The 22,194-nt window shown below is 50.8% G+C and overlaps 6 protein-coding genes across 6 annotated transcripts; 4 read left to right on the forward strand and 2 right to left on the reverse strand.

Annotated features, from left to right (window-relative positions):
* Window positions 1-70: 70 nt before the first annotated feature.
* Window positions 71-907, reverse strand: BKA67DRAFT_422504 (putative eukaryotic translation initiation factor 1A). Its single transcript, XM_046096823.1, has 3 exons — window positions 837-907; window positions 677-749; window positions 71-611 (listed from the first exon to the last, which is right to left on the reverse strand). Exons 2-3 carry the CDS (start codon window positions 680-682, stop codon window positions 252-254), a joined length of 366 nt encoding a protein of 121 aa, XP_045953510.1. The 5' UTR covers window positions 683-749; window positions 837-907; the 3' UTR covers window positions 71-251.
* Window positions 908-1,597: 690 nt separating this feature from the next.
* BKA67DRAFT_422596 (uncharacterized protein) lies at window positions 1,598-3,030 on the forward strand. Its single transcript, XM_046096824.1, has one exon. The coding sequence runs from the start codon at window positions 1,756-1,758 to the stop codon at window positions 2,665-2,667; it is 912 nt and encodes a 303-aa protein (XP_045953511.1). The 5' UTR covers window positions 1,598-1,755; the 3' UTR covers window positions 2,668-3,030.
* A 322-nt stretch (window positions 3,031-3,352) lies between these two features.
* On the forward strand, window positions 3,353-4,683 carry BKA67DRAFT_595153 (chitin biosynthesis protein; the record flags this gene model as incomplete). The annotated part of the gene is made up of 2 exons (XM_046105128.1): window positions 3,353-3,424; window positions 3,601-4,683. The coding sequence occupies 2 exons, from the start codon at window positions 3,353-3,355 to the stop codon at window positions 4,681-4,683; spliced, it is 1,155 nt and encodes a 384-aa protein (XP_045953512.1).
* Window positions 4,684-9,591: 4,908 nt separating this feature from the next.
* Window positions 9,592-10,149, forward strand: BKA67DRAFT_540463 (uncharacterized protein; the record flags this gene model as incomplete). The annotated part of the gene is made up of 1 exon (XM_046100777.1): window positions 9,592-10,149. One exon carries the CDS (start codon window positions 9,592-9,594, stop codon window positions 10,147-10,149), a length of 558 nt encoding a protein of 185 aa, XP_045953513.1.
* A 1,888-nt stretch (window positions 10,150-12,037) lies between these two features.
* On the forward strand, window positions 12,038-12,645 carry BKA67DRAFT_525511 (Ctr copper transporter; the record flags this gene model as incomplete). The annotated part of the gene is made up of 2 exons (XM_046098670.1): window positions 12,038-12,465; window positions 12,537-12,645. 2 exons carry the CDS (start codon window positions 12,038-12,040, stop codon window positions 12,643-12,645), a joined length of 537 nt encoding a protein of 178 aa, XP_045953514.1.
* A 2,364-nt stretch (window positions 12,646-15,009) lies between these two features.
* On the reverse strand, window positions 15,010-15,897 carry BKA67DRAFT_540465 (SRF-type transcription factor; the record flags this gene model as incomplete). Its single annotated transcript, XM_046100778.1, has 3 exons — window positions 15,010-15,279; window positions 15,349-15,483; window positions 15,649-15,897. 3 exons carry the CDS (start codon window positions 15,895-15,897, stop codon window positions 15,010-15,012), a joined length of 654 nt encoding a protein of 217 aa, XP_045953515.1.
* Window positions 15,898-22,194: the final 6,297 nt, after the last annotated feature.

The raw sequence follows: 22,194 nt of genomic DNA on the forward strand, positions 1-22,194 counted from the left end.
TTCACTCCAACTACCACATGTCCAACTGTCGCGGAACACCATCGAACGCATATGACAAAGCTCGTCGAGGAGAGCAGACAAGGCGTGTGTATAGGATAGGATGGGTTTGAGAGAGAAGACAGCTTTCCCCGATCGTGTTTGGCGGCCTACGACGAGAGGGTCTCGAGCTGCAGACGACGACAAACGACCAGGTGGACCATGCTTGTCTTGCGCATCGAAGGCGGGCTGTGTGTGGGGGGCGGGCAGGCGGCTTAGATGTCGTCGATCTCGATGTCCTTGCCGGCAGCGCCCTCGTCGTCGTCTTCCGAGTCGCGGTCCTCGTCGAACTCGAAGTTGCACTCGCCATCCTCGTTGGGGCCGTAGGTATCGGTCTCGTTGATCTTGGCGGACTCGGGCAGCTCTCCGTAGGCCTTGAGGGAACGGGCCTCGTCGGCGGTGTACTTCATGATGACGTCGCCCTTCTCGTCCTGGTAGTCTCTGAGGGAGAGGAGGATGATGTCGCCCTGGTTGATCCAGACCTTCTTCCTGAGCTTGCCGCGGATGTGGCCCAGTCGCTTGGTGCCGTCGAAGCAGAGGGTCTCGAGCCTGCCGTTACCCAGCATCTTGACAACCTCTGCAAGGGGGCGCAGCCGTCAGCATCGGGGCCGGTTCATCAGAGGGTGGCATGTTTACTTACGGGCATACTCCTGGCCCTCGTCCTTGAAGACGAGCTCGCGCTTCTCGTTGTCGTTCTCGTTCTTACCCCTACGCTGTTTGGCGGGTCAGCACGAGGAAGTGGGGGGGAAAGGACGTTGTTTTTTTGTTTTGTTTTTTTTGGAGAGGAATTAAAGACTCACTCGGTTCTTTCCTCCCTTTCCCTTGTTCTTAGGCATGTCGGCGGCTTGTTTCTGCTACGTAACCAAGCTGTGGTGGTGAAGAGCTGTGTGTGTGGTCGCGGCTTCAGTTCGGGGGTGTGTTGTTGTTTGTGCAGAAGATTATAAAAAGCAGGAATGGGCCGGGTTGTGTGGTGACGATGGAGGGGCTTATGAGGGACAATGGGACGGGGTCAGATTGAATAGTGCAAAAGTTCAGTGGCTTTCTCCGGGACGTGGAGGGCGAAAAAATGGGCCCAGGGGTGGTCCTGGGTGGTGCGACTCAGTGGGCGCCGAGTTGCTTTTGCTCTGCCTCTGCTCTGCTTTTGCTGAGGCGGCTCTACTTTGTGCGCTCCAGCTCCAGCGGGTAGCTCCAGCGGGTAGCACCTGCAGGTTTGCCCCAATCCCCTCGCCGCAAAAGGTGTGAGTAATACAGGCCTAACGCTGAGTGGGGTCACATTCTGCTGAGGCTTAGCGGCTTTGTCCGGTTTGCTTTGGTTTGGGATTCGCTGGACGGGAGCCGTGCAAGACTGATTGATCCCTGCTGAAGGTCGGAGAAATTTCAAGGCCAGGTCACTTGATGACATGGGTACTTTCTTGGACCCCAGCGCTGCCAGCCTTAGCTGGTCGAACCTTTGTACCTATTTCCAAAAGCTACTTGGTGCTGCAAGTAGCTCGACCGACTCGGGAGGGAAGCTTTCAGATCCTCCTGCTTCCTTTCAACTTTTTATTCTAGAGCCTGGGGTGTCTGTCTGTCGCGAAACGTCATTCAGCTAGACCTGCAGCTTCGCCGTCCTCCAACCCCAACGCCTGCAGCAATGAGCTCTTGCGCTTTCATCGAGAGAAGGATAAGGATACTGTCAGCCTCAGCACCAGCGTCAGCCCCAGCGTCGGCGTGAGGGTCATGACGAGGGCGCCGCTGAGCCGCTCGATCCCACGGCTCCAGACACCCACCCAACACCTTCGCAATCGCATATCTGCTGACCAGCTCCCCGCGCGCAATGTCTCGACCGCGAACCGTTCCAGGAACAACACATCAAAACCGGCCAACGCGGTAGACAAACAGCAGCAAGCTGCCACAAGCAAACATGTTTCTGATCATGGCTCGGTGGAAAACTACAGCAAGACCATGTTCATGGGACGGCCTCTGTCTCGGCCTGCTGACCCAGCAACCGGCGTCGTTCCTGGTGCCCATGTCATAACCGTGGCGAAGAAATATGACATCGGCTTCCCAGCCCAACTAAGGCGCTTGGCCTTTCGGCTCAAATCCAACCTGTGCAATATTCAGGCACAGTACGGTAACCGCCATCTATTTGAGAGACTAGATATGAAATGGCTTGATACTCTGGAACACCCCTTTGCAGGATCCGTTCTGGAGCGTTGCATAGAGTGGTCTGATGGCACTCGACCCCTCTGGTGGAGCGTCAATGCTTACGGAAACGTCGCCCCCTTTGTCTGCACCACGGCCCAGCGTCGACTGAGCCGCGGGATCAGGCTTGCCCTCGAGGAGAAGGGGTACGATCGCTTTGGCAGAAGACTGGTTGAGTACGGGCAGACTCCCCGATCAGACGACCCGTTGACCCTTTTCGGAACCCTCAGGGTCCAATGCCCCAAGCCAAAGGACTTTTGTCATCTCACTTCACCCGACATCTTGGTAATAGGGAGAGCCATTGTCAAGGAAGCCATGGCAGAGCTCGTCGGACAGGCTCATCAGACTCGTGAAGGGAGTGATAGCCGGAAACCGCGAGCAAGACGTGAAACCCAACATAGCAAGGATGTTAGTTTCCAACACCGTCAGCGAAAGCCGCGGAATTGAGCCGAGCTGGCGCACATATTGTTTATTTAGTGCTCGAAAGCTGGCGAGTTGCTGGTAATGTACCACATGACAACTCGCTCGGGGGATGTGAGACAAAAGTGTATATCTACGTGTTACATACTCTACTTGACAACTCGGTTGATACCGATACCCACTTTATTGCGATGGACTGTAATTTGGTCCAACACCCAACGAAAACCTGGCACAAACGCGTGTCTATGTTTGCGTGTGCGTGACCCATTATGATCTTATCAGCCACCTATACGTACGACAACTTCTCGATTCTACATTCCTCAGCAAACGTGCGAAAATGATAGTGCTGTTCTTGTTGTTGATTTTAATTGGCTTCCAAGTTGCGGCTCAGGGACAAGGTGTCAAGAACCAAGCCCGCGCCCAAGCCCAAGCCCAAGGACAAGCCCAAGCTCTAGTAATTGATCGGCATTATAGCAAGTACCCCTGTTACGACACCTGCAGCCTGAACATCCTTGCAGATACAGACACAGACACAGGCACAGGCACAGGCACAGGCACAGACACGCAGCCGCAGCCACAACTACTACGGGGACGACCACAAGAAATCAAGATCAAGACCAAGACCCAGCTCCCAAGTCGACCTGCGCATAGCGTCACCAAACAACCCCAATTGAAAACCGCCTCAACTCAAACTGACATCTCGAACCCCAAGATGTTGGTCTCGCTCACCGTCGGCAAGGTCGACGCCGGCGTCACCGTCCTCTTGACCCCTGACAAGCGTTTAGTAGGTCCCCATCCTAGAAGCTCATGAGCCTCTCATGCATGCACATTGTCTAGTCGCAAACACGTCAGGAGTTTTTGGAGGGCGCGCAAGTAACGTCTTGGGCGCTTCCTGCTGGACACTCGCGTTTCTCAAGGCTATATCCTCCCATGACAAATGCTGACGGTGCACCTGTCTAGATCGAATTCCCCTCCATCCTCCTCCCGCCCAACATCGCCTCGGGCTCCATCGTCGACATCACCGTCTCGCGCAACGCCAAGTCCGAGACGGCGGCCGAGTCGCGCTTCTCCTCCCTGCAGGACCAGATCTACAAGGCCTTCGGGGCCTCTGAGCCCTCGACGCCGGTCCTGCGCTGCCGCAATGCCACCCAGACCTCGGTCGTGCTGGAGTGGGACCCCATCGAGCTGGCGACGGCGGACCTCATCTCGCTGTCGCTCTACCGCAACGGCCAGAAGGCCGGCAACATCCCCCGGCCCCTGCACATGCACAGCACCAAGATCAGCGGCTTGGCCGTCGACACCGAGTACTCCTTCTACATGATCCTGCGCACGAGCGCCGGCACCTTCCGCTCCGACGAGGTCGTCGTCAAGACCCACAAGATGACCGACCTGTCCGGCGTCACCATCACCACCGGCATTTTGCCCGGCGCCGTCCGCGAGGGGCTCGCCAGGGCCGTCGACCGCATCGGCGCCAAGATCGTCGACGGCGTCCGCATCGACACCACCCACTTCGTCACCACCGAGGGCAGGGGCATGGCCTGGGAGAAGGCCGTCGAGATGAACATCCCCGTCGTCCGGCCCGAGTGGGTCGAGGCTTGCGAGAAGAACGGCAGGATCCTCGGCGTCACCAAGTTCTACCTCGACGCCCTGAGGCCCGGGCCCTCCGAGACCGAGAGCCAGCTGGACAGGCCCGCCCAGCCCGAGCCGCACCAGGACAAGGCGCTGCCTCCTGAGCCGCCGGCCGAGAATGGCGAGGCCAAGGACGCTGCCGAGAAGAAGGACGAGGAGAGCAGCGATGACGGGGACGAAGAGGAGGAGGACGACGACGACGACGATGATGGTGACGAGAAGGCTGAGGACAAAGCAAGAGCGGCTGGGGACGAGCAGAAGATGAGGCTCGAGGACAAGGATGCCCAGAAGGTGGCCTTGAGACCAAAAGAGAGCAGTAAGACAGACCGAGGCGATGACGGCGAAGGAGATGAAGACGAGAAACCGGCCCCGAGTCCCGGTGATGGCGCGAGCTTTCAGGATGTAGCATTGTAGGGACGTCCAGATACGAGGGGGCCAGGGCCGGCTTATGTGAAGACGACTGAAAGGTATACTGACAAGCACGGAGTTCAGAGGTTTGGGGGTGGTCATGTATCACTAAGGATACCCTAGAAAACTTCTTCAGGCAGATGTTCACTTCGCTTTAGAAACGTATTAATAACGACTCGAAATCTATTTCTGTTGAGCGCATGACTTGGGTCATAACTCAGTCGCTGCGCAAACGTGTCCTGCATAACACAGTATAACTAGGGCGTCACTTTATCGTCGCCTCTTCTACTGCAATACTTGATCTCGGCATTGCTGAGTACAAGGTCCACGCTCTAATGTAAACAATGGTACCCCGAGTGAAGGGTGCTTCTCCCTGAGTACACTGAGACGGCAACGAGCTGAGGGCAGGGAGTCAGTCAAGGGACAGTCCTCTTCGCAGGCAGCTTGTTACCCAACGGTATAATATCGCCACCCGAGAGGGCGTTCTCAACTGGCGTATCGGCCTCCGCGTTGGATGGGCTACCGCTGTGACCGACTCATTGTGCGTAAAGCGCATGCCGGCGCTTGAGACGTTACAGATGTTCGACCATCCCGCCCGACAGACTGCCCACAGGGTTCGGTAAACGAAGGTCCCTCTGTTCTCACAGGTTTGACATGCGATGTCCTCATGTTCTGGCATACAGCGGTCTGAACCCGTGGGCGCTGGCGTAAGAGAGTACCAAGGTCGAGGGCTGGACTCAGGATCGGAATCTAGAGTAAGGAGTTGAGAAGTGGTGCTCGTAATATTCAAGACAAGCACTGTTCGTCTCAGAGGCTGCTCAATGATGTTCGACGTAGGTTAAGGCTTTCGAAGTGCTACCAAAAAGGACAAAGAGAGAATGGAGAAGACACGTGCTTCATCGAGCAGAATTGCGGGAAAGTAGAAGGTTACATGAACGTCACATCATGTGCTGATTCCGAGGCTACTGGTCAATCAACTTACCAGATGTGATAGTCTGTTGAAGCAACACATTCAAGCAAAGAGCGGTTCCATGGTATATCACTGACGAAGTCTGCTCTGTCTATTAGAGTATGGTACTTATCCACATTTCCCGAGCTACAAGGGGGATAAAGAACATTTGATGCATCACAGGCGCAGCGCTCCGTTAGAAGTAAGTGTTCTGAACTGTTCTAAAGGCTCTGCTGGATGCTAAGCACGAGAACCTGTCACCTCTTTGGACGCTGGTCCTCCGGCAGACAGGGGGTAACACTTTGTCCAGGATACATCTGATATGAGCCTCCCCGAACGTACTAATGTTATTCGATTCACGAAGGGCTACATCTGGGTGACATGGACAAAGTACAAACCAGGGCTTGGATACTATCAAGCATGGTATGGGCTTCTGGTAGTGATATCCTGAATACTTGGAATCTGTCACTTGACAGTGGTCAAATGCAATTGTGGGTGGCCAAAAGGCTTTGTTAGTTATCTGAGATCTCCAGGACTTTGAAGAATGAAAGAAAGTTGTTATATGTTGCACGTTATTCATTAGCCAATGGCAACAACAATGACTACGTGGGAGTCTTCACTGTTGACATTTGTACCCCTTATCCTGTTGTACACATTGCACTTACTTCTACCTTCTTCTTCTTATTTCTTAGTTTTGTTATTCACATAACCAGAAAGCCATGTGTTCTATAAAAACAACATGACGTCGACAGGATGTGAGACCGTCAGACGAGTCAAATACAAAGAGATTGAGACATAACAACAAGCATATGATGAGTATAAGAAAGCCGAATATGCCGTCTGTCTTTCTCTCCACTCCGACATGAACACCACCGCGAACTGAATCTTCGAGACGCAGACACGAACACACATCGTACGGTCTACTCAAGCTACTCCTCGAACACCATTTCTGCAAAGAACCAAAATGACATCTGCACAGGGTCTCTCACAAGACCACACAACATCAAAGATGCAGTCTAACCATAAATTCCCGCCTCAATTCGTGTTTGTCTGGTATTGCTGCCAATGTCAAAGACCAGATGTGCGATACTCCGAGGAGCTTTCCGAGTGCATGGCCTGCGAGCATTCAAGATGCGGCTCATGTCTCAGTGGAAGACTTCAAATAAGCTAAAAACTCCACAATGATTTCTGCTGAAATCAACCATACCTATTCGTGCAGGGTCGGGTCAATCAAGGGGTTACTGGGAGTGGTTGGACGTGATAGGCAATGGGCTGTCATGTTGCCATTGCAGAAGTCCCGGGTCGAGCGATCAGATTTAGGAAATTGAACAATACATAGGTTAACTGAGTCATTTCAGAGCTTCTACTTGTGTGTGATTTGTGGTTTTTGGCGATTTGGACCAGCCTTGAACTGTTTGCTTTGTCTTCCGGCGCAGCGTCGTTTCTGGCCAGAGTCGTCATGGGAACTACGAGATTAGCCATCAGAATCTCCTTGTCAGTGCCAATCCAGGAATTATGACCTTGGCCCATTACACGCTGTATTCTCGTTCACTCTCGTGGGACGTAGAGTCTAAGAAGCGTCCACCAGTGTTAGTCGGCGTCATAGTTGTTTGGATCACGAGCTCAGAAAGTTGGAGATCAAGCTGACTTGTAATGATACTTCGTCGGCCAATGCGGTCTCCAGCCTCATATTTGTGGCCCAACCACACCTCCTCCAGTCTGGGAAGGAAACGGGGGAGCTCAGCCAAGCGAAAAATCGTCGGCCCGTCCCTTGCGCCGTTCCCTCACGCCATCACTTGTGGCAGCCATTTGTTCAGGAAATGCCAATCTTCGTATTCTGACAAGGCCACGTCTCTCAAAAGCAAGGTGCCATCGTTCAATATTGGTGATACGGAGAATGTCCAACTTAGAGCTGAAGTAGACTTTCGAGGGGCAACCAAAACGTCTGATGCATATATGATAGTGCCTGAGCGTCTCCTCACGGACTTTGCGATTGACCCGAAGGGTGACGGGGAGCTTTGATTTGGACTTTGAGTAGCAGGTATGATGCATCTCGGCCCGAGAAATCGTCGAGCGGAATTCGTTTCTGTAGTGCAGCGTGACTATGCGGTGCTCCAACTCTGGCGCCATATTTTCATTCGAAGCTCAGTGGGGAGATTATCGGAGAGGTCGATGGTTTCGATGCCTGCGACAACGCTATTCAATCGACACAATTTCCCATGGCCGGATCTGCCCCTTCTGATTTCTCCATGGTGCTTTCTAAGGACAAGTCAATTCCTGCATGTGACGCCCTGTTTTCAGAGGTTGCTCACCGATCGTCGGTAGACAATGGCAGCATCTCTAATTCGAGCCAAGGGGTTGAGGAAGGGACAAAATTTTGTTGAAGCCTGGATGATGTGAGCTGTGACTTCAATGGTCGCCGAAGTCAACTTCTGTGGAATCTTTTTATTTGCCTAAGATAGGAAACGGTTGTTGCCTATCGAGTTTGCGAAAAATCGAAACAACAGAGCGGAAACGTTTTATTGTTTGTATTTGTTGCTGGTCAGCTATGCGTCTATAGGCAAAATACAGTTGGCTAAATAAATGATGGAACAATCATTCCATCATTCCGGTGTGATAATTATCGGGAAGCATAATGAGGAACTCCAATATACGTCAACTCCAGTAGAGTGGTGTGTTACGCGGGTCCGTGGAAACTGAGATTGTGATGGCAATCATAGGCACGATCAGATCTCAAAGACTATTATGTCACTTGAGCATTGCAAGGAATTTGATATGCTATAAAGTCATGAAAAATATCCGTCGGAGGTTGACATCTATAGCTGTATAATTTATTTCAGCCATGCATACCAAGAGTAAACAGTCAACAGTCAAGGGGCCTCAATAATAACGGCGAAGTTGCTTGATGAGCTAATACGGTTCGCAACCGAAAATTACTACTAAGCCAGATTCAACGCCTTTAGAATGGTATTTTACAAAAGGTTTCATGTACAAAGCGTCTTCGTTAATAGGTCGAGCACGTTTTGGAAGACAACAGTCTCACAGTTTCGGCAGCATAGTACCAGACAAAAAAAATTCTCCAAATCATTGACATTTCTTCCACCTCAGCGTAGAACGTAGAGTGTCATGCTAAATGTAAAGTCAACAACGCGACGCTATAGTTCACGTGAATGCCAACTTGGACTGAGATCCGATGAGATAAAGTAGCAAGATCTTGCACATACGCAGATAAGTACAATGGCTGCAACCTCAAAGCACTTTGCTAAAGATCTAACATCATTGCATTATACCCCCTAGCCAGAAGTACAGCTAGAGCTTTTGATACAACGACCTCATGTATTGAACTTGTTCAGGCCGGTACCAAAATAAACACCGCAAAAACGAATCTTTTCTTTTCTTTTCCGTCCACTGAGAAACTTGCTGTGGTTTGAGTTACTTACCCAATCTATCTCCGATACTCTATTTTCAGGCCTACGCTCACCTCCTTAAATCCGTTTACTGCAACATATTTATTATTATTAGTCAGTGTTGCAGTCACACTGCGAAGTCTTGACCGCTCTTGGCCTTTCAATAACTCCCGACCATAAACTTCGACATGACTCCGCCGTTGCCCTTCATGACATCCTTTACAATGCGCCCTCATGGAGAGGCAACTAGAGATGGTAGTTCACAACAGTCTTCCGGCAGTGGTATGGAGTGCCCAATCTGCTTGATTCGCAGCTTTTCTCTGTTCGCCAAACTGCCATGTCAGCACACGTTTCACCTAAGGTGTTTAAAAGAGTGGTTTAAAATCAGATTTCGCGAAGGCTTGGATCTCAGTTGTCCCTACTGCAGGGCGATCCCAAGGTACATGTGCGAACATAGCATGTAAGTAACAAAGGACATCTAGATTTTCCCATTTACATGCTTGCGTTGCGAATTCGGCGAATACCTGGGGAGGAATTCTTCGCGGCGTGGATATAATAATGGCTAATCTCGGTTTCGTACACAGTGATGGCCGTGACATTGAGAATCTTCTTTCCTTACAGCTTCAGTTCCCCTGTGGGCCGTGCGCTCCGACAAGGAGGATGAGCTGGGCTGCTATGCGGAGCGGCGAAGTCCATCCACTCAGCAGAAACATCACCGATGTATACTGGGCCAGATGGATTTTTGAACACGTCGAGCAGTGGTATCGGAGCTCACTCATACAAGAAACAGCTTGCAAGAGCAGAGCTTTGAGAGATCTAGCATCTTTTTTAGATGTGTATAGTCGCACAGATTCGTTCAAGCGGGTCGTACGGAAATTTGATCGGGTGTGTATCGCTTATAAGAGATTGTGGTTTCACGAAATACAACACGACGGGCGGACGGAGACTCCGCGGGAGCTGACAGATCCGTGGTTCGTGGCTTTGGGGCACACTGTTGATGCTATTTGCGAAGTTGAAGATGAATCCAATGCCGCCCTTTGGGACGAGGACACAGACTCTGCAGGGAATGATGATCATCTGTTGGGAGATGGCAGCGATCCGCCGGGAGAAGTGTAGTTAGCTTTTGTGAGAAGACAGTCATCTTCCGGGAGAAAACGGTGATCTTGTGGGAGGAAATGTTGTTCCGTGGGTATGATATGGCGATCCACCAGAAAACATAAGCATGGTCGTTATACGTTATGTCGAAATTCGACCTAAAATATTACAGGACCAAAAATTAAGTCGGCAAGTTCGAAGATCTCGGTTAGGAAGACCAAGAGGTCACAAATATTAACTGTACGTCTGCGCGTATCAATATAATCACTTTTGTTCGTAGATCATGGCACGGCGATCAGGATGTTGACATGGTCCCTCAAAAATGTTTTTCTTGTCACAACAACTCTAGTCCCAATATGTTCGCCAAGTCCTCTTGCATGATCACAGCGGGGACAAGGCTTGAGCCCAGCTTCATGCTATCCCGGATGATTGTGTCGAACAGAGCATCAAAACTTAGCGTTGCCCGTTAGGGAGGTCCTGTGACGCAATCTGTCAGAAGTTTAAGAGGCTGGGAGAACGGACAGAAGAGATCTAGACTGCTATAGAAATATAGGAGGACTCAGGTCACAATAGAGAGCTCAAAGTATTAGATTTGCAAAGTGAGTTAGCTTGAAGCCGGCTGTCAAGGACGTCGTCGACGAAGAGAAGCCCGAACAATCGAGGGAAACCAAATCGACGCAAGCAACGGGTGCGGTGTGATTTCGACAAAACGAACATCTGAGCTCGTTTTGGACGTTGAAAGGAAGCTCCCGTATATGGCATTAATAATGCTTGATTGAAATTGCATAGGAAACGACCTCGGATGAGCTCATCGAAAGCGGAAATCCCAAGGCAATGGTTCCACGATGCGAGCGAAGGAACGAAAGCCTCTCCCGCTCCCGCGCACCACCAAACTGGAGGCGGCGTTGTGAGTTCTAGACCGCTAAGGAATGTTACATGCTCCACTCAAAATGCTTGTGTTCTTAGTGCCATCTCTTACTGAGGGGTGAGCGTGCTAGCGTGTCGATCATGTACGAAACCGGGAGTGTGTGAGACCGTCCGAGGGCATTTGAGCACAAAAGGAAAGATGATCAGATCTTTGTCTTCGAATAGCGATTGACAAGTGGGAGCTGCCGAAAGTAGCTGACCAAGCCGCGCCACGGGTACGTAGCCTACGAGACCCAAACATGATGGTCGTTGGCAGCCGTAAAACACGGGAGAGAAAAATTGGCTGGCAAATACAGAGTATTTGCATCTGTCCCGTCTCCAAAACTTGACGATCCTGCCGTTCGCATATCTTCCCATAGGGTATACTCTGGCTTCCGATTGGACTCCAAGCACGTCGGACGTCCTGTAGTCAATGCGCATCCCTAAGCTCATATGGTGTCCACTTTGTGAAGGTGTTCCTCGAGAGTCCTGTCTAGGTCCACTGTGTTTGAAGAACAAGCTCACCCCACGACCTCGCCAATGCTTCAGGGTTGTGCCTTCTTGCCAACGGTTTGCAGTGTCTCACAAACCATCGCAAAACCTCTCGGCATCTTGGTATAATACACCTCGATATTCAGGGCCAGGTCATGGTAAATTTCATTCAAAGTTCATCAGGCCGGACCTCATATAGTGACGAAAATAAGAACACTCTCATCGCCCCCATATCTACATAGATCTATCAGCTCGACGTATACCTAAAAAGAGCCAACCCACACCCGCCACTACCCTCCCTTACGATAATCAGCCCCACCCAACCAACTGTCTTTTTTCCTGAACCCCAGGCCCGGCGCCTGCTTATACTTGCATCTATAATTTCTGCTCGAAGACTACACTCTGTTCTACCACCTATACTCTCTCCCCCCCAACCAAACAAATAATCATAATGGCACCCCACGGAGACGCCGTCACCGAAGCTGCGACCAGCATGACCATGGACATGGATATGGACTCCTCCTCGACCAGCAGCACGTCGATGATGATGATGGCCGTGTTCCAGAACACGATGGCGACGCCTCTGTACTCGACGGCGTGGACGCCGAACGGCGTCGGCACGTACGCGGCGACGTGCATCTTCCTGATCGTGCTGGGCGCGGTGATGCGGGGCCTGCTGGCGGCCAAGACGGTGCAGGAGAGCCGGTGGCTCGACCGGGAGCTCAACCGGCGCTTCGTCGCCGTCCAGGGCAAGCTTCCCGCCGCGGAGCAGGTGTCGAGCGACAGCCTCGCCAAGCGCATGACGCTGACCGAGAACGGCGTCGAGGAGAACGTCATGGTCGTCGGCAAGAAGGGCCTGGTCGCGAGGCCCTGGAGGCTGTCGGTCGATCCCATCCGCGCTGTCATTGATACCATTATCGCTGGTGTTGGCTATCTTCTGTAAGTTCTTCATGATTATATCTTGACTTGTCCCTTTGTAACGGACGGGTGGACTGATTCGTTTTACGCAGCATGTTGGCAGTTATGACCATGAACGTTGGCTACTTCCTTTCAGTACTCGGTGGTGTCTTCGTCGGCAGTATGCTGGTGGGTCGATACACCATCGCCGCAGAGCACTAGATTCATGTACTAGAACCTTTTCACGTGGAACGATATATGCTACTTTCAAAATTTATGATGAGGAAGGAGGCATGCAGGTCATTTTGGGATTCATCGCTAGGGGGCCAGGAAAGCCATTTGAGGTTTAGAGTCATGGAAAGGCGTTATGGTGCAGACCAGACAATGAGTCTGCAACACGGTTGTTTTTAATATGTCTACGTGGTGCAGTTAGGACACAGGTTCTTGGGGACTGCTGGCTTGAGCCCTCACATCACCATACAAAAACACTCTCGAATCCCACTTCTCGCCTTTCTTTCTTTGGTGTCTCGTTCTCTTCGACTTACAAGAAGCTTAGCGTATTGGAAACTTGCTCATAATTAACTCGCTCACAGCCCTAGTACGCTTATCTCGCGATTACGCAGACTACCAGTTGTTATCGCAAGTCATAAAGCACGGGCCAGTATGAGTCGAGACTGCACCTGGCCAAAGGTGAGATAGCCATTAGTCTAGTGTCAATGCGAGGGGGGGTTTGTAGAAACGCTCTCAATTCCCTAACGGCCCATCCCAGGCCTAGTTTTCCGTCCATTCATGTCTTGTCTTACATAATGATGCTTTCGGGTTTAAGGAAAGGGGACGGGAGGGGGGGCCTTTTTGGCTTCTCGCCTAATGTAAGATCCCACGATACGGCCAACCAACCATGGCTTGCCGTGCCCCCGAGGCCCTCTTGGCCAGATTCGCCCGAATATTCGTATACTGCAACCGGGTATAGCGATGCTTTCGTCTCTGCGTCTGCCGGATTTGTTGGGGAAACCGGGCATCGCAGTCGCCCTTGCAGTTTTCCAATAACAACACACAATACCCATGACTCGAGCAAGGCCAGATCGTTAATCCACGTAATCCGCCTGTGGTTAGCTCATTGCCTTTCCTGGGGTTCTTCGGTCCACATGCATGAACACAGCCATGATTGCGAGCCCTCTTTTCCTTTGAGGTTGCAGTATACTGTAGATGGTTTAGTGAGCTGGGGCTGCTTTCCTCACCGGTGGTTGTTTTTGAATAGGCTTGTTTCGTCATCCACGTCGTTTCGGGAACAGCGTTGCGGAAGAGTTTTCGTCTTTTCTCCTCTTCTTCAACTCTTCGCTTTTTTTTTTTTGTTTCTTCATTACTTTTTCCTTTTTCCTATCTTTGTATTTGCAATCCAACAACTGTCGATACTGATTGACTGAACCTCGATGTGGATCTGCTCTTGCCTATATTTCGAATTTCTTGCATCTATCATTATATCACCTTAGGCTAGGACTTTTGCCGTCCTTCTCACACTCTAACCGCATCACCTTTGGCTGGATCAAATCACAAAGGCCGGACACTATTCAACGTAGTCATCGAGGATATTACGAGGCTGCTATGATTGCCTATACTTGTTGGATTGGTCCTGGTAGCAATCCACGACGATTTCAGAAGAGACATGGAATACCACGCGGACGGAGAACAGCGATCGGGTCAATCAAGGGTGCAGTAATACCAGACGAGAGCTGTGTCGCTGAGTCCCCGACGCTCACGACTTGCAAGAGGGGCGTTAGGGTAGTAGTGACCTACGTCGACTCGAGTCACCAAGGGTCCACTGTTTGTGATGTGCTTTAAAATGAAAAGAGACACCACGGTCTAGAAGAACCAGGCATCACCAAGAGGCGAATCGACAATATCAAGAAACCGACACGGTCACGAGGGTCAAACATACACGAAAATGTAAGTGTGTTTAGCACGGAAGTGTTTCTCATTCTTGTCCAGAGTGGTCTAACTATCCCGGTCGAACGTCACATTTTGTTTGTGGCTCCCAAATCGTGATGCAGTTGACCAATCCATCCAACTTCTATAACCACGCTTACAGCTAGTCCTGTTCCGATCTGGAAGTCACTGCTGATGGGCAATGGCATCGGCGAACGGAGAGAGTACTCAGAGACGTGTATACCTCCGCAGGTTCAAGTTGCCAGGTCACGTTTGTTTGACCTTGATGACGGATATGTATGTATGGCGTTTCCGCCATGCCTTTTCCATCTGCCACTTTTGGAAAAAGAAACGGCGTGATTAGTTGTGTCAGATGTCGAATAAGTCGTTAGCGTGAAAGACTTGTTCGTGGTATATGCCATGAAGTTTAGTCGTCAAAAGAAACAAGGAGCAACGAGAGGAGAGACTCGTAAAAGAGAGGGCAAAAAAAAAAACTTCAAAACGTCCAAACAACGCCGGGACCATAATGCTCAGTATTATGACTGCTTTGCTGTCGTGTCGGGAATAGCTCGTATAAAATGGGAGCCTCGTGAATGCATTATATGTTGGGTATCAGGCGGACAAAGTAGGGCCAGCATTGCGTCAACACCGGAGGATGTTCTTCTACTGGTGCGAGGCGTGAGAGGGCATGCCCTGCTGCGGCGGCATAGCATATTGCGCACCACGCTGCTGAACATAGCTCTGGTAAGCCATCGCCTGTTGAGGGTCCATCGGGACATTGGGCATATAACCGCCGGGCATATGCGATTGCGGAACACCAGGCCGACTCGATTGGGGTGGTAGATGTGCGTTTGAGGGCTCCTCGGGAGAGTCCACCTGATTCGAGTCATCGACGTCCCCATTTTGCGAGGGCTCGGGCGCGTTCAAACAAGCCTGCAGGAGATGGGTTAGCTGTCGGGCAACAGCGCAGTCCGAAGAGGGGAAACGCGATCAAACACATACCTGAATAAGATTCTTTCCCTCGGCCTTGGTCACCAGAGGCTGGAGCTTGGGAGTAGTGAAGGTGTACACTAGACCTGTCTCTGATACGACAAGCAGGAGAACTTGAGTGCCAGTCAAAACAGACAATTCATAGGCCTGTGGAACAAGGACAGTTAGCGCGATGATCCACCTCGAATTGGAGCTTGACGCGTTTAACGCTGTTGCTATTGCGATTGCGACCTTCAGAGGGAAATCGATGGTGATGTGACGCGTGGGTCGAGGCGGCATTGGCAGTTGAAAAGAACTACAAAATTGACTTACCTTCTTCATGATACCCGCCTTTCGCTTCGAGAAGGTGATGTGACGACGCGACTTGTCTGTGATGAACTTGATCTCGATCTTGCGACGCTCGCGGCCACCCTTCTCGTCATCGTCGTCATCGTCGTCGGCGATGCTGTTGCGCGGACGCTTCACACCACGGTTCTCGGCGCCATTGCCGTTGCCGACGGTGTGGGAGTCATCGAGGTCGCCAGCGGCGGATTGGTCGTGTTGATCAGTGATGTCGGCCATTATTTGGAGGTTACTGTAGAGTATATACGACGATAGGTATCACCAAATGGAAAAGGCAAAGTGGTGGAGTTGCTCGATTGAGTGTGGTGCCGACGACCTAGACTGCTTCTGGAGTTGTTGCGTGGATAGGTTTCTGTAGCAGGTTACGGGTTACTCGACTTGTACTTTTTTTTCCACTTGACTTGTCTTGTCTTGTTGGAGTAGGCGGTGGCCCTGACGGGATGAAAAAGGCGCTTTGCAGGAACGGGCAACGTGAATTGAAAAGAGGAGCATCAAATGCAAATGCCATGCCAGAAAAGCTTCGCATCTCAAACAGGGAAAGACAGGCAACTTACTGGTTTGAGTCTGGTGTAGGCTTCGGGAGAGGCACCCAAGGATTTCAAGCTCAATGTTTCGGGGGGTGTGGTCTCAGAAGCCGGTTTATTTGCTTTGTTCAATTGTGATTCAGATGAACAATTGAATAAAAGGAAACCAGAGCATGAACCTGGAGAATATTGAGTCGTTGGGCTTCCTGATTAGGAATTTCCTGAGTGCAGCGGGTAGGCTTGTGCTTTTTATGAGAGGGAGCGCCAGCCGGTCAGTGCTTTCGCAGTGAGAAAAGCGCAAGTAAGGGCCCCTGGCAAATCGAGTGCACAGTGATGGAGACACTGGAGCCTTGGCTTCGAAATGAACCTTAGCTTGCAGCGGGTACCTGGAGAATTGGTGGATGGGATGTGTTGTGTGTTTGATGGGCAGAGCGAGAGAAAAGTGCACCAACCCTCGAAAAGTAATAACCTAGTCGATTCCCAGCAGTCGGGATGGGGGGAAGGGACGGGGGGTGGTCTGGAACAAGCGAAACGGGGATCGATTGACTTGTATGCCTAAGAGTATGTGTTTTTGTGTGTATATGTCTATGTCAACGTACGTACGTGCTGCTCTTCAAGTGCGTAGGTGATTTGTTTTTGGATCAGACGAGAGAGAAACGGGAAGCGTCAATGCCAAAAGTGGATTGGCAGGTGCGCTTGGGAGTTTGTTCTTCTGCTTGTTTGGTAACGGGTACGGATTCCCATACGCCAGTCAAGAAACAAATGTGACGCAGATCTGCACACAGTTCGAGAGCGACACGGTCCAACGCGGTCAAGCCTCGGGAACAGTCAGTTACGTTTTTGGAGTCTGGATTCCCCTGTACAGATGCACCCAAGAGCCAGACGTTGTCAAAGTGATTGATCAGGAAAGGTGAATGCGGGATGAATGAAAAGAGGATAGTGAGGTGGTAGCACACGCGCAGGAGCGGCCACGGCCACCAGAGTCTTAAAAGGCGAAGGCGGGGGGGATCTTGGGACTTTGGAAAACATGGATCAATTCAACGACCCCGTAGCTCTTCCACTTCCACTTGGCTCTTCGCCCGTGACCCGCCGAGCCCGCTTCCTTCCCTCCAAGCTCATCTACCAACCCGAACGGTCAGAACCCTGAAGCAAGACACTAAGGAGTGGAGACGATACACTTTAGAGCAGCCTATCATGACTCCCGCATCAAGCCTAGCCTCCATGAATTAGGGAAGGTCCTTTCTGAACGGCAGGGTAGGGGGAGAAGACCATGGAGGAATGTGAAGGTCACTCTGCACATAGTGGCAGTCTGCAGTAGCAGAGCAGCACACTCTGGCACACTCTGGCATGCTGCTCGCGCTTCAGACAAAATAGTCCCGGGCTTTGCAGTGGTCGAAACAGACAGGGTGTCTGGACTGAAATTTGGAGCAAACCTATTTAACTTCAGTCGCAGCTAATCAAAAGGGCCCCGGCGCAAACACTGGCGCATGAGGTCGGCCGGCTACGAATCGCCCAACGAGGACAGTTACGCGACTACCTGTTTGGGCGATAACTGTATATTAACCAGGACATTATGAGGCATCAAAGGGTCAGTAAATGTAAATGCAACTGTAACCGTAAATGTATCTGATTATTCCGCATCATTAGCCACAAAGGCAAGACATGTTGTCAGCTCGTCCAAAATCTTAGTTAACGCTTACATTCTGCAGCATGGTACAGACGAGCCGCCTCGTCAACTGTGCAGGTGACTTGAGAGCAGGGGTTTCGTTTTGCGGCTGCAGTTTACACCGTCGGGTTTTGGGGTGCTACTGGAGCCGATGGCCTAGATCACGGCCTGCACAAGAGCATCGTCAACAAAGAAGCCAGAAATAATACCTTGTAGAACGTATGGCCTGTTGCCCCTGAATGGCCAAGTCCGTTCCTTGATGAAGATGTGCAGTCTGCATACTACTTTATCGAACGCCCACTGCGCGAAAAAAAACATGCAGTCGCTACCCTACCGTTTGAACCGTCAATCGGTGGTCCAAACTCGTCCGCCACAGGCATTTCACTAGACAGCACTAAGGTTAGACGTACCAGACAGTGCTATCAACGTTTGGTTTTCAGGTCTTTCCCCAGGAACAAGAGACAGTTTAGCGACCCTGGCGACATCCTCCTACGACGCTTGGCTCGCTAACGCTCACTAGTGCGGAAAGGAATTTGCCAGAGGTCGTTTTCCTATCGGCACGCTGTTGTCGCAGTGGATCGTCGGTAGGCAGGAGAAGATTACACCATTCGCTCCACGATACGTAGCCAGGAATCGAGGAAAACGCCATGCATGGGTGCATAGACAAACTAATTGAGTACCGTAAAAGGGCGGGGCATGGGTTTGCCACGGTGGGTTCGGGTAGCGCTCAGCGCATTTCCAATCCCCCAGTTACTGCTGACTAGGAACACCCAAGTGCTGCCAGAGCCGAAAGAGGCAAGCAGCTCTCTCTGCCCTCGGCGGCATGTGTTGTATGAGTAAAAAGACAGTTAGGGTGTTTGCATCCCTATATCTGAAAACAGCATGTACATGAAACCGTTACAAGCTGCGGGTGCAGTCTGGAGCCTTGACAGCGTGCTATGGTGGGAATTTCATTTCTGCGCGTAAGGCTTCCGGCAGTGGCCTCGCAGAAGGATTGTGCAATCAACAGCTGTGATTGAAGCAGGGGCGGCGGCTCGACAATGATGGATGATGTGGGATACACGCTTCAAGGATTCTAACGCTCCTTGCGAGCGCACGGTTCTGAAGTTCATGACACACCAGACACCTGATACGTACTGTACTTTAGATCCGTACATGTCGTCAGAAGAACATGGTATCTGACGAGATACTCTCTCGGAAACAGGACACATCTATTCATATGGAGGTGGCGAGATCATCCAAAAAGATTTGCGGATAGACAATTTAGCGATGATCGATCGTATCAACCCAGCTAATCGATTGTCCATAATGGATGGCAGCTCCGGCTGTGCTCAGCCCGAGGCTGGGTAGCAGTGCTAAATGACGAGACAGCAGCACAACCATCTGATTGGATAGCAATGAATACTAGCGATGCTGCGTCGAGATCGTCAATAGCCGTTTGCTTGAGCTTTTGTGCGCATCAATCTTCTCCCTTGCCAACATACTTGTTGCAGAGCACAAACAAATGAAAGTGATGGGATCGGCTTTGGCAATTCCGACCTGACTGAACTACAAGCCGATGGGAGTATGTTCGAACGCCAACCTGGTGACCAGAGATTCAAATTATTGAACATCGCCTCCACATGCTCGATGCACTGACAAGGGGCTCAGATTAGGTCCGCAGCTATGGACCCCATTGTCAGCAACGCCAAATCCATGACAAGGAACAAAAGGCGGGGCCTGTCGATAGCGCGCACTCGTTGTGTCGAATCAGAGATGACCTTGTTGCCGAGAAGAGCAAAAAAATAAATAAAAATACGGCGAGGTCCTGTGTGCAGTCAGACATTTTGCCGAGGAAGGTGGGAGATGGGAAGGTCAAAGAAACGCTAGTCTAGGCCCAAGTTTCTACTGTACTATGGTACAGTTCATGCCCGCTGTTAAAGATACCCGGTCCAATCGGCGTCAATTTCAAACAGAATTCCTCATGCCATGTCAATCGAAATCTAGGGACAATCTGACGACGATGGCCGAAAATACTGCCCCGTCGCCCGTGGCAGTTTACACCATGCCTAACAAAGAAAATCTTCTTTACCAAACGCTTCCGAAAATCGTGAATTTCTCACGCACTATTCCCGCTCTGTATCAGTGTATTACCTTTTAATAGAACACTCCAGACTTTGGTTCGGCAACGAAGCGGCAACCATCACTCCAATCAAGCCTTTTCCATAACAGCGTTGTAGCGGGATGATGTTGCTCTGCAGGAGGGGGCTGTCGGAACCACAGGAAAAATAAAACGGTCGATAAAACGGTCGCAACCATAATAATCTGCTCGCATAATTGATCAAGTGATCCCCACCCCATAATAATCGGAGTTGTGGTGTAGTCATCAACACTCCGGAGTAGTTTGACCGGCTTTATCTTGGTTATCTTGAGCCCTCATAATTTATCGCTGTGCCACTGAGCCACCGCTTCATCCCGGGGAAAGCCCTTAGTGTTTTTGTTAACGCATGAAAGTCAAAATCCTGGCTCGTCACAGCCATCTGCAGAAAACAAGTGCCAGCATACCTGTCAAGCAGGTGGCCGAAAACCAAATATCCCAACGTGGAATGGAGCATATTATAGTTGAAGCAATGGGGAACTGAGGCACAGTTTAGTTTTTGTCTTCTAGTACCTTGCTATCCAACTTTTGGAGGCGTGATCACGAGGCACTTTGAACTGGCCCCGTCTCATTGTTCACCTCTACTTCGGTCCTCGCATATCGCTCATTAGTTCAGGACTACTTCAGCTGCTAACATGATGGCATTAGCGCTACGAGACTTCGGCCTATCGATTGTAATTGAAAACTAAGTCAGACAAAAAGGCCACCTGGTTAACAGGTGCACCACATCTGGTATCTATCTATCTGTCTGTCTGTTTTAATTTTTCTAGATATAAAAATTATTACAATCGTGCGGCTTCCCTAGCTTATCAAAATCAACAACTATATCCTTGAAAGAAGATTATCTTCATTCTTTGTCACAGGAATTTCCGGCTGAGACTGGGATAACCATCGCGTGGTTAGCTAAATCATTTAAAGTCATTGCCTCCTACCTGTCTCGCTCACTTCCGGTGACTTTGTATTATGAATCCGGCGTCCGTAACCCGGTAAGTATCATAGTCGGAGACAGCACGGAAGACACCCGCGAGGTCACATACCTGGACGGACTAGATTCATTGAGCACCGTATGCGAATGTGGTAGCCGCCTGTGCTCCCGTGCAGATGCGTCCTGTCTCGTCACCACTGTTGATATATCATACAGTACCGGATTCCCGGGTCGGGTCTTGTTACATTGTCGCCAATGACTTATGTGCCTCTGCACGCCCTCTGGGGATATGCAGCCCACTGTCATTCCCCGTCCATGCTTCCGATGTCCTTCTCCAGACTAATTCCGCGGTTGCACGCACCTGCTAGCGTGGATGCATTTAGCCGTCGGCAGTTTGTTGACCGTTGTGGTAGTAAAGCTTGCGTAAGGCGACACATGCAGTATAATTCTTTAGGCGAGACAAACTGAACTGCCGAATGAGGTGGTCATCTGCTGAACTCATCGAATGAAGAGTTCCTCTTGCAGGCGTTGGTCTCCAAAGTCGGAAGTCGGCTTCGGAGTCATAGGCAAAGAAAAAGACAAAAAGCAGCCTTGCCTTGCCCACTTCATGTGAAGCTCAAGTCGGCATTACCTTTTACAACAGGGCTCACCCACACCCACGCCGTGCCATGTAACTGACAGGATATAAATCAGGTGTAATAAGTTGCTATTTTGATCCATAATCCTTGCTGTACATTACGATCTCCGACGTCTAATCTTCAGGCATGCGGGAGATGCACCGTGATGCGCATGGGTTCAAGACTAGTGACGCGTATTCTTGCAGCACATGCATCTAGGAGAGCATGCCGGTAACTTTCTATAGACCTGGCAGCGTTAACAACACAATGTAATTCGAAAAGCCGCGTCTCCAGCATAGTCCGCCGAGGCCGTCAGGTGTTTGCCCAAGACCACGACAACGGACGGCATACCATAGCTTGCCGGTAGCCGTTCTAGTGTATAGCTTGGCAACTCTTTACACTGGGTCAACTAAGGCTCAAATCAAGAGAAGCTTCGCAGAGGCCCCAGGTAATAACCACAGCGAGGTCATCGCGCCGCCAAGCACGCGTTAAGCTGTAAGAGCCTCAAACCGTAATCAGTCGATTTTTCGCGACGACGTCCAGGGTTGGTCTTGGCTGCTCGACGATTGGCCATCCGATCTCGAACTTGAACAGCACAGCTCTCTTAGCGGCACGTGCACTGGTATCGGGCTGGGCGCTTGCTTCAG

The sequence above is a fragment of the Truncatella angustata genome (genome assembly GCF_020726525.1).
Source record: "Truncatella angustata strain MPI-SDFR-AT-0073 chromosome Unknown BKA67scaffold_9, whole genome shotgun sequence".
NCBI classification, from domain to species: Eukaryota; Fungi; Ascomycota; class Sordariomycetes; order Amphisphaeriales; family Sporocadaceae; genus Truncatella; species Truncatella angustata.